The following is a 15,546-nucleotide window of genomic DNA, read 5'->3' as shown; positions in this document are numbered from 1 at the left end:
TGTCATGCATTACGATTGAGTCTAGTAGATATACAGATGGTGTGTCATGCATAACGAGTCTGTTTTGGACACACAGGTGAAGTGTCATGCATTACGATCGAGTCTAGTAGACATACGGATGGTGTGTCATGCTTTACGATCGAATCTAGTGGACGTACGGATGGTGTGTCTTGCATCATGAAACTGAAGTGGACACGCAGGAGCTGGAGGTTTCTCAAGCCTCATGATGCCTTACAAATTTTGTATTCGGTCTCGTGTATACCTTTAACTTCATATCATATTATAATACTGATCACGCAAAGTTTTAAAGATAGGTAATTGATACATTCGATATAGTATCTTACTATTTATACAAAAAAGAAGAAGTTAAAGCGCTTTGTTCCATTAAGAGCCAATTTAGAGGGACTATATATATAAACAGCCCACTTCCCATGACCAGTGTGGGTCTACTATTAGATTGTATACGCATGATGTGTGAAATTGGGATATAGCACAATGAGGGAATCACTAACTGTTGGATTTATGTGTTTCATGAAAAAATGACTCAACAAAGTGGGTTTTGAAGACTGGAAAATAATTTGTTATGACTCCCAATTGGCTCGATCCTTGTCCCTTATTCTGTACCATTAGCCTCAAATTACGCTTTCGCGCACCTGCTCGTTACTGAAACGAGTTGCCCACAGCAGTTACTTCCCTTCGCAGAGAGGGCGCAGTGCGAGCGAAAGACGGCCGAGTGAAAACTTCAGAAACTTTGAGCTTTGACGAACATTCGTTCGATGCCAGCTGTGTGTCATGACAGCCGATTGGGCTGACCGAATCACATAGATGTCTGAAGACAACGACCCCCAGTCGACCATGTCGCAAATACCCGGTTTACCGCCTCTACCCCGGTGTTTTAGCGGCTTGTTAGGGTCGGATAGTTCTCAGTGGCGAGAGACGGAAAAGATGCACACTTTAAAGGCAAACCTGTTAGAGGAGCTGGCCCAAGAGTCACTTTGTGAGTCGGACCAGGGGGACAGCGGAACCCCACCCACGTCAAATGGTGTGAACGGTGAGGTGGAGTCTCCGAGTCCTACGCCTCATCCAGTATCGTCATTTTCCAGACTCAATGCATCACTCACAACACTCAGGAGAGAAATGGTAGGTTTCAGGTGTACCTCGGTATAACGCGCCAGGAAGGGCACATTGTAACCATGTTAATCATGTGTGGATTAGTGTCAGTGTTTACGATATAGACCTACAGTATATGTTATTTATCATGTTTATAATTATTCGCTCATCAAATACATTGCAACAGGTTATAATATAATTGAACATTTTATGTATACAGTCAAGCACAGTTGTTTCGAATGTTGATGTGTCCAATCGTTTTCTCGAAGTAAAACTTCTTTATTCATCATTTTCGGTTGTGTTGAACCTCGGCTAACTCAAATTATTTACGTAGGTCCCTTCAACTTTGACTCAACAGTGTTTGAATGTATAAGTCTATTTATCTTTAATCCTTTCTACAGTTACCATTTCATTTATATTGCAGACACCTACCAAAAGTAGAAACTAACTCTTTTAAGTCGCTAGTATATGATCGCTATGTGTATAGGAACACCTGAAAAAATGTAATTTCAGTGAATCATATGAGTTTATTTTTTTAACATTATCAATCAATGAGCTTCACTGGGGGTTTTCTGCTGCCTGTCAGTCCCTATTCATATGTATGTTTGGTATGCTGTGTTGCTATACGAGTGGAGATCCAAATGATTCTTCCATATTGTTTCAGTTTGTAAACAGTATTAAATAATCATTGTCTTCAGTGTATAGTAAGTACAGCTAACCTGATTCAATGGCAGAGAGATAAGTGATGTCATTTGATTGTGGTGTTACAGGGAACAGGCAATGATATAAATATCAGTGCAATAAGGTCTCTTAAGACTAGTGTCATATGAGGGGCGTTCAATAAGTTTTGCAACTTCAATATAAGACCAAGTTGCAGAATATCTTTTGCACTTTTATTTTTTCAATATAATCTCCATTCACAATAAACTTATTCCATTTGTCCTTCAAGCTTTAAATACCACTTTTATAGAAATCCACAGATTGGCCCTCTAAATACGCCTCTGTGGCAGCCTTTCCTGTTCTGGCAAATGAAATCTGCCCTGCATGGAAGACGCTTCCAGGCTGACGAGGACATAAAGGCTGCCACAGAGGTGTGGTTAGAGGGCCGATCTGTGGATTTCTATAAAATTGGTATTAAAAGCTTGGAAGGACAAATGGGGGGTATGAATGTATTCTTAACTCGTCTGTTGTGAAGAGTGATGTCCCTTAGAAGTGCAAGCTTCTACCCATCATGGGTTCAGATCTTGGGTTCAATTCCCAGATTCACCCAGTGAAGATGCTTTGGCTATCAGCAACATTGCTATGCTTTTTGGTTTTCCAAAGTGCTATCCTGTGACAATTCCAGGTTAGATTACTTCCCTAGCAACCTATGCTTGTCGTATGAGGAGATTTATCGATCAGGTGGTCAGACTCAGTGACTCGGTTGATGCATGTCATCGTACCCTGACAGAGTGGAGCATTGCTCATAAAAGCAATCACTGCATTGTCTGGTCCAGACTTGATTATTTACAGGCCACCATAGGCAGAATATTGGTGAGTGTGGCTAATAACAACGAACAAAACCAAAGTGGTAAATGTCTGACTAGCAACAGTTTGGGTTCCCACAATGCACTGAACTGACACACCATGATGTAACTAGAACTCTTTAACGTCAGCACTAAAACCAACTCACTCTTGTTATAGATGCAAGCATAGCTCCCAGTTAGCTGCATAATGGTGTAAAATATCAAAAATAAATCACCACTACCCAATTAATTTGAGTTGCTTGCGTACAAATATGCATAAGTTTTTTTTTAAAGCCCAATGTAACAACACTATGCATATTTACCCATTGTATCCTTTTTAACTTTTATTTCTGTACAGACCTTTATTTAGTGATTGAATGCAGGCTTCACACCTACCGGGTACATGAACCCTACTGCAGTGAATAATGCATTAATAAGGCACTATGTCTCACTTATAGTTAATGAGACATGTTTATCGCTGTTGTGAGTTCATGTGGCATGTTACACACTTAAAAACTGGGGCAGGGCACGAATGGATACAAATTAGACGTCGCCTGAAACAGCATGTATGCATTAATATCTACACATTGGTGTAATAATACCCAATAGACTGGACCCTAGGGAGTTGAATATGTTGAATACCCAAAGAAGAGAATCAGTTTATCAGTTCTTAATGTTATTGATTGATAACTGGTGAGTAATGATTAAACATATTAAAAATTATTATCTGAAGCCCTGTGCAAGGGCCTGTCCATGACAGTAACTTTCATTTGAGTGCAGTTATAGATGAACACAATGATATGAAAAGAAATAATTGTTATAAATGTCATTTCCGAGAAATGGCCGAAAATAATGAGCCTGTGCAGTCGATAGAAGTCAAGAAATACGGTACTAGGGACAAATTATGTCATTTTTAAGGGAACATGTGCAGCACTTGATGCTGAAGTTTTGTCTGCAGTAAGATGCATCATTAATGGAACCAAAATTCTGTCATGTCCTCAAACATAAATTTCAAATGTTTTGATTGACGATGTCAGCTGCTGTGTTTGATATATGCTCTGTTAACTGACACTTTAGTTATATTATCAGGATCAAAATGCAGCAGTTACCTTTCACTACAGTGTAATACTGTGTACAGTATAACGATCAGTAGATACAACTCAAAAGAAGTTAAAGAGCACCGATTCTTTCAAATTACGAATGCTAATCTGTCATGGCGTGACATATAAACTATAGTAATATGAAAGAATTGGTTGTTCTTTAACTTCTTTTGAGTAGTATATATAAGCATGATACATATTACCAGCTCATGTTCCTTTATGCATTATATAATCTATTTTTGTGTGTTATGGAAAGATTTAGTCACAGCTGATTATGAAATTTGGGTGTTTCCAGTAAGTACCAAGGATTACTAAGTGCGTAATCCTAAAAGCAGGGCTCTTATCATTGTGTGTTGATCCTTGCAAAACCTCATTAAGTGGGATTAGGGTCTTATGTCCAAGGTCAAGCATGTAGCACCTTGCTTTAAACTGTTATTCTTGTTTTATTGGGGATTGATGAAAGTGAACTATAAATGTTGAAATATTGTCTGCATATGGTCAGATGATACAAGGAATTTATTTTTGTAATTTGTGAGCATTAATGATAGTCATTCTCCAACCCTACATAACCTCGCTGACTTGGTTGATGCATGTCATCGAATCCAAATTGCCTGGATTGATGTTCATGATGTCAATCACTGGATTGTCTGGTCCAGACTCAATTATTTACAGACCACTGTCATACAGCTGGAATATTGCTAAGTGTGGCGTTAAACAACAAACAAAAAACAACCTTATTTAACATGCTTAAACATGTCTAACAGAAAATAAATAATTGTGAATTTGGGTGACACTACCTTCCTCATGTTCTTTGAAATATATTGTCTTTTTCTAGAACATATAATTTTTCAAATATTCTATTTGTTTTGGTATTAGAAGGGTGGCCATTTTTTTTAGATTTGGTCCAAGGCATTAAAACTGCCAGCTACTGTGTTTGCAAACCTTTTACGCCCAATGGAATCTGTTTCAGCGTTTCTGGTGTCTCCAGACATGATATTGCAAAAAGAGGCGTAAAACCATACTCACTCACTGTTTCAGCGGATAAACGAGGCTGGTTATTCTCTGGCATTGATGTAATATATTTAAAAAAGGACAACTAAAAGAATCTGATATTTTGGTCATTTGTTTGAGTTCATTGTGATGCTAATCATGCTGGTGTTACATATCTGTCATATATGCTACTAAAAAAGGTGAAGGACCAACCAGTTTCTTTTATAGTTAATTTGTCCTTAGCTGTTTTTGAGAAATATACAGTAAACTCTGTTTATTACGAAGACGCTTATTACGAACTGACAGATACAATTTTTTAACAAACTGGGTTTTTTTTGTCCAGGCCATTTGCTGTATATATGTTGTCTATATGCTTGTAACGAATTACGGTTATAACGTACTAAAATTAGTTGCCCCTATGAGTTTGTTATAACCGTAGTTTACTGTAGTATATTTGACAATCACTAAGACTCAGAAAGCTAGCACTGAACTGATAATTGGATATGTTTCATCAAAAGATTAGGAGCATGTAAATATTCCTATGATCCTTTGAATGCTCACTGTTAGTTGATAAAGCGAAATGAACTGAATTGTAAGGAAAAGACTATGATCTTCACAGCTGTAGGCTTCCAAATTACATGTCCACTGCAAATATGACCAGTCCTGACCCACATTTTTAGTCTCTGTGTCATCACTTTGAAGTTTACCATCTGAGAAAGTGATGCCCAGTGTTATAGTGAGGGAGTAGTGATTGATAAGGGTGTGCCTGGCTCTACTGGTTGAGGGAGAGAGGGATGAGGTATGAGCACATCTCTACCACAGTGAACATGTTGTAGGAAGATAGTGTCAGGGTGATAAGGAGTGTTGGGTTACAGCAGCTCTGTAGTGGCTCATCAACCAATCTCCTCAACTCTAGTGATACTGATGTAAAATACACATGGTAGGAAAACTGGTTTTAATATATATAGTGGAACAGACCACTCACGGCCAATGAGAATGATCAGCTTGAATGTTGTTTTGCGCCAGCAGAAAATTAATAAAAACAATCAAGTTTGGACCTGGCAAACCAGTGTCTGAAAGCATTTGCTACAATCCACGCGTTATGAATATGATGACACACTTAGTGCCAATTTGTATGTCCGAACCACCCAATCCCCATATTAAGCATCTCTTTGGACAATCTTTAGAAAAAAGTCTGGGCCAAGTTGCACAAAGTAATCATAAATCTATGTTAAAGTATCAGAGTTACGATCACCTCAGCACCACAATCAGTTTGTGGGAAGGACCCCTGACGTGTAATTTCCACAAGGAGAACGATACAAGTACTTGTTCAACTAAGTATCTTGTAAAGTCATAAAAAAAAATTAAAATTAAATAAAATTGTATTACCGTTTTCAACGTAATAAGCGCCCAGGGCGCTCTAAAAATTAAAAATAGGAGGCTCTTATTAGAATATAATTTTAGTGAGAAAAAGACAAAGTTGAAAGATCGAAAATTTCGTGGTTTATGCTGACAACCTCAATGAAATGATACAAAAGGAAAGTGTGTGCGTATTATACACGACAGATATATCTTCCAGAATTTAAATGCCTATAATTAAGGGTGCTTATAACACACGAGTGCGTATTATACACGAATAAATAAGTCTTGTTGTCCATTGATTAATAGGAAGGGGTGCAAATTGGGATTGTTCACTAGGCAATATGTAAACAAATATCGCTGCGGGCGCTTATTAGAGTGGGGCGCTTATTGTGTCGAATACGGAAGTAGATTTCTGTTAACATTGTTATGTTATTTAGTCATGTTAAGTGATTTCCATAGATAATATCTAGATGGTGACATATTGAACATTGTTAAAGGGCTAAGAAATTGTACTGGTCTTTATTTTGACAGTGAGAGACTGGCAGACCGAAAATTTCTTTGATAATTTATCGTTGCTAAGATTATATTAGCGGACACCTGTAAAGGTTATCACCAGAAAGTTGTATAACTTGGAAGCTAATCAGTTGTAAACGTTTATCAGTATCTGTAAAATAGCATGGTTTAGGTTATTTGGAAATAATCTGCAAACTCTGACATATCGTGAGTCACATACACTCACGGGTCTCGCATGTGCTGGAAATCTGAGATATTGACGTGGATTCCTGCCAGGCTTTTGGAGAAAATATGAAGAGGGTGTTGGTCCAAGTAGCATATGTTTGTCACTCATCAATGGTTTGAAGATGCATGATTTTCCTTTATTATCGGAACTCTGTTTCATATGGCATTATTTCCCAAAATGTGACATTTATTTCCCTGTCCTCTGCATGCACATTTGTATTTAAACAAGAAGGATTTCCAATTAGCAATGCACTGCCTAAGAGATTTTCTTTGCAGCACATGATACGTTATACTCTTGGTAGGGTGGGGTACAGAATGATGTTGGTCAGCGCTTTGGGAACTGTATGCGCAAAGCTGACAGATTGGTTTGAAACAGGATGGGTGGCACATGTCTGTAAGTCAGGATGGGTGTGTTAATGTGGAAACATTATAATTTGTAATGGTAAAACAGATATGAAATTGATTGGGTGAGAGGGTAAAAAACTTATGCCTATGAATTCCTGACTATCTTGAATTAGAATGTTTCACTGGTTATTTTTGACACAGTGGAAAACGTGGAAAGTACTTTCATGACATGATGATAATTTGAGTGAGTGAGTATGGTTTTACCCCGCTTTTTGCAATATTTCAGCAATGCCATGTCAGGGAACACCAGAAATGGGCTTCACACAATGTACGCATGTGGGGAATCAAACCCAGGTCTTTGGCGTGACGAACGAACGCTTTTACCACTCAACTACCCAACCAACCCAATAGTAACTTGACGACGGTGATGATGATGATGATGATCATCATCATCATCATCATCATGAAGTCAACTAGATGTACAGCTATCAAAGCTATTCCCAAGTACCAAATGTATAGAGAATAACCAGAGCTTTAAAATTAACCGTGCATGCTAACAGTGATGACATATTTTATATTTTAACATTTAACTGAATTATTTATGGATCAGTAATGAAACAGAACATCATTAATAAAAAAATAAATCTGGACGCAATTCCTATTTTCCTCCACATATTCTCAAAGTACACGAGAACGTGCTGCTGGCTGAGATTGACAGGCAGTAACCCTATATCTATATCATTGGGTATCATTACTACAGGCAAACAGAGGTAATGCCTAAGGGGCTTGTCGGATATGGAAATTCACAGCAAAACAAAACAGGGCCTTTTTGTTGTGGGAGTGAAAAGATTAGTCTCCAATTACACCTTATAGTGAAATGCTTCGCTTGTCTCTGAGGTGCGCCTTCCAATGTCTTTACACGGTTACTGATGCAAGCAGCCAGGCACAAAGACTCCTGTGTGATACAAATAGTCCAGCAGCGTTGTACCAGTATTGATGGGCTTCAAAATGAATAATGAGCCATGTTTATTACAGTTTAAGACCATTTGCAAAGCTGAAATGAGCGTAATGGGAATAGTGATTTCTGTGTGATTGGGTTTGATTGGGGCACTTTGGTGAAGGGTTTTGTCCGAATTGGGCAGGTGGGTGATTATGCACCATTGTAGATCAGGTTGAGTTGCAGATTTTGTTTTTGTGCAGTTGACATGCCCTGCTGTTCAGCTGCTGTGCATTCATTATGCATAAAGGGACAATAGTGGAATTGCTGTTTTGCATACAGTTTCTCACTCATGCATACAGCTATACGATTTCCATGTGCGGGGGGAAAAAATCTGTATTTGTAAGATAAGATTTGATTTTGTTTTACAATTTCCTTTTTATCTCTGGGTTATGCATTTTATGGTGATAATTTTTAGGCTTATGGATCCATTAACCCTAATAAGTTGAACATGCATGTAAAACATATTCTAAAAATACTGAAGTAATAATATGTTTTATATCCTGTTGAATGAGTGTTGCAAGCTTGACAAACTGCCATTCACATAGCAATATAGTTTTATCATGTTTTTAACGTTTTAATTACAGATAATGTTTATTTCCAAACATGATTAGCATTTTTCACACATAAATCAATAAGCCACAAAATAAAAAAAAGTCTGGGCTTAAGTAATTGTATTGACAACAACAAATATGACTTTTTTCTGTGGAGCATAACTGTGATCCTGACAATATATGATCATCTCTATTGGTACACAAGCAGTGATTGCTGAGCCTACAGAGTGACAATAAACTCGTTGAGTCACTGGACAGTCATTGTAGAAATATCACAAAGACTTCTCGCATGGCTTGGGTAGCTGTATAGATTTAATTATCAATACCAATCCATATGTTTGATTGTACAACTGAAATGATGGTATTAGTCATATTGTACTTGTCCCGTGGTGTGACATGTGTCACCAGGCACTTGGTGACAGCAATCATGGTAGCTGACAGTTACAGTCAGCGGCATCTGGCGTCTTAATTATCATATCTGTTGTTGCCATGGTTGTGGGGACTGTCATACCTTATTGGATCCAAAAAGCGCCTTTGTCATTTAAATATATTAGAGGACTCAAGTCACAGGTTTTGACTGTGGTCCACTTGGCAGAGATCAATCATGACAAGTAGGAAAAAGAATAAAATCGATACCCTGTTTCGCTTCCTGTCATCAGTAGTTAATAGAACGAAAAGATGATTTGAATGTGTGAAAATTAGAGTAATTGATAGGTAAACAGGATGGTAAACTATAGCTTGGTAAAAATATGGTATGTGCCTTTTTGATTGTGATCATTTTCTGACCCCACAGTATTCTTGTTTGTATGTTGTTTGTTTGATGACTCGTTTAGCAATATTCCAGTTATGTAATGGTGGTCTATAAATAATCAAGTCTGATCCAGGCAATCCAGTGATTGACATCATGAGCATCACTTTCGGATATACGATGATATGCATTAACCAAGTCTGAATCACCATCTGTTCCTGTTAGTCACTTCTTATGACAAGCATGGGTTGCAGAACACCAGTTCCAGCCCAGATCTTCACAGGGATACCTCTAGTATAAATCACCGCCGCAGTGGTCTAATGGTAGAGCGTCCACCCGGAGAGCCGAAGGTCCGGGGTTTGATCCCCGGACGTGTCATACCAAAAGACTTTAAAAGATGGTACTTTTTGTTACCCTGTCTGACACTCAGCATTAAGGGGCTAAAACAAGGACTGGTCGGCTCGGAGTCAGTATGTATAGGATAAAGCACGCCTCCGAGGTTTTGGTTGAAAATGTAAAACCGTAAGCGAGGGAAAAGACCGAGGGACGGAGGCCCAAGTTTTTATTCCCGAGCTCAAGGTTTTATATTTTCAAACAAAACCTCAGAGGCGTGTTTTATCCAACTTATGAACCATCTTTATGCGAGAAATACCCGAAAAAAATCAGAAAACATCAACATACCTTATAGTGAAACAATACAGTGTATCTCGGTATAAAAGGAATTTGCTGAAAGCGTGCAAGAGAAAAACGTGCAGCATGGACTAGCTGGAGTCATGACATGATAATTTGAACAACTTCTCATCACCTGCCCTGGTAGCTCAGTGGGAACGTAATACGATATGTGAGGTTGCAAATTCGATTCACGTCATGGAATTTTCATGTAAAAAATTGTGACATTTAACCATTCATCAAACACAAATATATTCACATCAAGACGTAAGTTTAAAAACGTAAATTGTAAAACCTAGGTATTAGAGTTGAAAAGTAAAACTCACGTAGGTTTAGAAGTGACCCATTTCAAAACCTAGGTTTGGAAGAGAACAGCTTCAAAACATGGGTTTTGAAGATGAACCTGTTACTTGGTTTACCAAGTTTGTCAGGAACCTTATGCAATATAGGGTAATATGGTGATAGGTTTATAAGGTGGCTTAAGATGACACAAACAAGAAATTTAATGGTTATTCGATGGTGATGTATTTCATGTATCAGATATCATGAGATTCAGGTATCATTGTTGTGTTTTGGACGTTAATTTGGCAGTGCTTCAGCGACTATTTTAAGCCCAGTTATTTTTTGGTTCAAATCCAATAATTCTTTTTTGCCCGTCAGTTTACATTTCTCGAACCCTGACAAGCAACATCTGGGTGCTTTTGTATGGACTGTTGCTTATTGGGTTTAGTACAGTATGGGTTTATAGATTTCAGCTTGTGCTGTCACAACATGGTTATCAATTATTGTTTTTCAGAGTTCAGCTTGATTGATAGTGGTAACAGTTGATGCTGGCTGAATGTTCCATGGGTTTTAATGTTTTTACTTGTCATGTTTATAATTATATTACATGTGTTGTTATGGTGGGGATGTCAGGAATGTCACTGTGTTTAACGTTTCAACTGGTGCAAACAGAAGCTGGAATCTGTATGTCAGTGTTCTGGAACATATTCATGGCTGGTGTGAGTCAGGCGACAGTATGTTCACAAGTCCCTGGTCAACTATAACAACTGCGAGTGGCCGTAGAACCTGTCATCTCAATTAAGATGGGAGGGTCCTACCCAATTGTTGATAGCAGGTACAAGCACTCAGTATGTGAAATAAGCACCTGCCCGGTAGCCCGTGGCTACTAATTTTTCTTTCTGGCTTGTGAAAATAAAGTCAAGGTAGCCCTACTGGCTATCTAAATTTTCTATGTAGTAATGTATCAATATGATATTGTTATTCAACTGTCTCATGTGAAAGTTTGAAACAGCAATATCTTGCCAAAATGATCTGCAGCTATTTTTTTGTCATGCTTGTTCTGGTTGCTTGTCACTAGTTCTGTAAGTAACAGAAACCTGTTTGATATTGATAGAAGTTCTAATCTAGCTAAACTTGAAATACATTTTCTCTCTCTTCCACCAGATTTCACTTTGTATTTGGTAGTTGTAAAAAACAAAGAAATGAGGATGCAAATCTAAAAGTGGCTTAAAAATTATCAAGTGAGCCTGACTTGCAGGTACTGTTGAAAAACTATTTCACACACTGCACTTTTCATGCTTATTTCAAAATGTCACATTGAAGAAATACATTTTTGAAAGTCAACCCTTTCTTCTTATTCAAGAACATGCTGACAATTTCATTTTTTATGGATTTTTGTCACAAATTCAAAAAACAGTTATTCTTTGCAGCTTTTTCATATCAGTTAGATATAAACATGATTAACTGGGCCCGAGTGTTCATAGCACCACAACAGTAGGTCCATGTTAAACTGTTGAGTTGACTTCAATGGTAGTTCATGACCGGGGTGAACAAATGTGTAAGCCAGACATAGGTGATTAGCTTGCTTTAAAATCAGTATCAGAAATAAGTCCAGAGATTTGTCTGTCATAAATCCACACACACACACACACACACACACACTCACCTCACCTCACCTCACCTCACCTCACCTCACCTCACCTCACCTCACCTCACCTCACCTCACTGATGTTGGTTCTGGTGAAAAGACATTTTCATGCCCCATGTTCATGATGTTATGTAATGATGAAACACGATGAAAGAAAGTGGCATAAACTAGTGACACAGCTCATCGCCTCACCAACCTTGTGTATTTGTGAGGATTGCATGTAACAGTTACTTTGTGTTTCAGGTGGACCTGCGGCAGCTGGACATGTCACTGTTGTGTCAGCTGTGGTCACTGCATGAAGCCATCCAAGAATACAAGGTGGTCATGCAGGACCGGTACTCCGAGACAAACTCTGAATGTTCCTTCGGGACGGGGATGTCCAGCAGAGTGGGCTCCTTCTCCAGCCTCAACGACGACAGTGACTGGAATGACCAGGACTACCACATGCAGCCTGAACCAGACTACCATCTGGCGAACTCCATACACAGCAGCACGTCCAGCCTCCTTCAGCAGATCAACCAGCTGAAGGAGAGAGTTGATGCAGAGTTCTGATGGCAAACATATGATGACCTTACCATTACCCACATGGTGGTTCCGATACAGGCATACTGTAGTGTGTTCTGCAGCGTCTGTGTGTGATAGGATGTACAGTGCTTGAATATGCCAGGAGTGTTCTGGTTTGAAGACTTGCAAGACGTGCTAAGAGCTTTTGTGGATATCAGGATTTCAAGCCATTATGGCAGCTTGTTTGGCCTCAGGAGTTTTGTATCAACGGAAATTGGTTTGGCTGGAAAATAACTGTTAAATTGTCTTGGATATGCTACTATGCAAACTTCAGGTACAAAGATAGTCTAGCATTCTTTTGGGCGAAGTTCTTCCAGTGTGTTGCTGTTCATCACTCTGTATTATAATTTGCCCATGAAATAGTTTTGTCATTTTACAGGCAGGAAAAGAATATGGAAACTATACTGCTCTAAAGAAGTTAAAGAAAACCCAATATTTTCATAAGACTTTAGTTCTTCTGTCATGTCAAAAGACGTTGAAGACATCACAGATTAACTATTGTCATATGAAAACAAATTGGACACATGGGGAAGAAGTCTTCTTATTTTCCTGAACCTAAATCAAAAGATGCCAAGCTGTTATGCATGATGCAATAATAATATACTTGACAAATTTTATGAAAGTGTTTTTGAATTAAAAAAGTCCATACCTGCTCTGGTTGCAAGTTAACAAGTTTACTATGTTGAGTGAAGGCCCTACGATGACATGGTCAACATGTATACTATGTTGAGTGAAGGCCCTACGTTGGCATATGGTCAACATGTATACTATGTAGAGTGAAGGCCCTATGTTGGCATATGGTCAACATGTATACTATGTTGAGTGACGGCCCTACGATGACATGGTCAACGTGGTGGATGACTGTAGATTAGCTACCTCAATACTTACTGTTATCTCAGTTAAAGGTGAATCTATTTATCTTGTTATACACATGCTGTAGATAATTTCTGTATTGGATCTGTAGATATCATGACCATATCACTTTAGTTCATGAGGAACCTTATATCTTGTGAAGAAGTGAAAATGTGAAGTTTTCTGCAATTTGAAATTGATTTATTTACAATTTAAAAAACTTGAACTCAGTGATGAGCACATGAAGAAAATTGGCCAGACACATAAACCTATCACAATTTGTCAATCTAACTCTGATGTGATACAGGATCTGACATTTTGACTTTTACAACGAAATCAAAATAATCATCATTCTCAGGATGATAGGCCGATAGGGTTTCTTAAAAAATTATTTTTTCTGTTTGGTGCAGTTGGTTATCATATTATCAGCTGATTATTGATCTAAAAATGTGGACTTTTAGAAAAAGTGAAAAATGGAAGAAAACTAACCTGAATAATGTATCAGTGGGTCAGTCGTCTAAGGTGCCGCAATTCGCTGTGCAGAGTTGCGCCTCTTGGACATGCCAGAAACCTATGATTGTGGGTTCGAATCCCTGTTTGCCCTGATTATGTTCCTGGGTTTGTCAGCACCATACCCGTCCTCGTGGGTTTCACCGAAGTGGTTAACATCTAAGACCTGCATCACTTCGGGCTCTCCTCCCACATTAAGCTGACACGCTGTGATATAACTGGAATACTGTTAAAAGCGGTGTTAAGCACAACTCACTCACTCATTCAAGATGCAGGAAAGAGATGAAAGAAACATGGAATCGGGATGAATTAAGTCTGTCCTCATCCTTATGAATATATATCAAAATAACAATAACACAATTCTCAAAATGACCAATTATGTAATAGGTATTTAGAAGTTGTTTGCTGGAAAGCACTACATAATTACAAGTGATAGCGGCGCCATCACAGGCAGGTTGTTTGGTTCTCTGATTTATGCTGTCATCTACAGGATTGATACAGGGAACCATTACCAAACCAAACCATACGGCCACTAGAACAATCTTCCCTTCATCATAGGGGTTTGGTGGGAAAGGTTGGTGTTTTCGTTGATGAAGGGAAGTATTATGTTGAATCAAGATGGACACGGTTGAAGATACAAGGCAACATGAATTATCACTATGTCTTCCACATTCTAAAATGGCATCGTATTGAATTTGTGCCAACTGAGATTATCTTGTTTTATTTTTGTACGTTTTGTTAACAAACATGAGATTTCTAGTATGTATTATCAATGATTATTTTCCCATGTTTACAGTGGGATAATTCATTCTTGAGTTCATGTCTAGTTAACATTCTCAAGTGTTTCTTGCCCAACATGGTCCTCCAGTCTAGTTTAGTAGTTAGGGAACTAGTATTTGACATTCAGTGGGCGGCAGGGGGCTAGGATTTCATCTAATAAATAAATGTTTGCAGAAAATGCTTGAAAAAATGAATTATGCTTCAGGAAGTTGAAAAAAATGTCTGCCACAAAAGATACATTGTTGCATGATACGTTTTAAAAAATATATATTTTTAGATTAAGAGGTTTAATTAAAAGAATAACGGGTTTTTCAGGTGTAGCTGAAAAAATATCCAGTGTCCATACAACCTCCCAGGCAACCCCCCCCCCCCCCCCCCCCCCCCCCCCAATAACAAATGGTCGGTCCCTTCTGTATGTAGTTGTATTACAGTGTGTAAGAGGGTTATCTCAGTAAGTAGGGATTATCATGGTTATTTAACATATGCTTAATCTGATAATAATCTTATCACATATGATTGCATTTATGTATTGCTTTGTTAAATATAAATATCTGAATTGTGATGTCAAGATCATTATGCATGCTGTCGAATGAGCCTGTAACCATGGAAACATGCATTAACAATTTAGTGATTATCCTTTATTCTTGCAGCATTAAAATGTAACTGTTAAACATGTTAAACATGTCATGCAACTTAGAACAACAGATTGGAAACTGGCATCCAAATTTGACCAAAGTTTTATTTTGAACTGCCAAAGGAGCAAACATTGTTGTGTATGGGATCTACTCTATG

General features: G+C 38.2%; 1 protein-coding gene across 1 annotated transcript; it reads left to right on the top strand.

Moving 5' to 3' along the window:
- The first annotated feature begins 712 nt into the window (after positions 1-712).
- LOC139443953 (protein FAM89A-like) lies at positions 713-15,113 on the top strand. The gene is made up of 2 exons (XM_071224841.1): positions 713-1,140; positions 12,292-15,113. Exons 1-2 carry the CDS (start codon positions 826-828, stop codon positions 12,598-12,600), a joined length of 624 nt encoding a protein of 207 aa, XP_071080942.1. The 5' UTR covers positions 713-825; the 3' UTR covers positions 12,601-15,113.
- Positions 15,114-15,546: the final 433 nt, after the last annotated feature.

The sequence above is a fragment of the Haliotis cracherodii genome, unplaced genomic scaffold (assembly GCF_022045235.1).
Source record: "Haliotis cracherodii isolate W230 unplaced genomic scaffold, xgHalCrac1.p SCAF_5, whole genome shotgun sequence".
Taxonomy (NCBI): Eukaryota; Metazoa; Mollusca; class Gastropoda; order Lepetellida; family Haliotidae; genus Haliotis; species Haliotis cracherodii.
The sequence above is the reverse complement of the archived record's forward strand: the minus strand, read 5'-3'. Positions and strand labels throughout refer to the sequence as shown.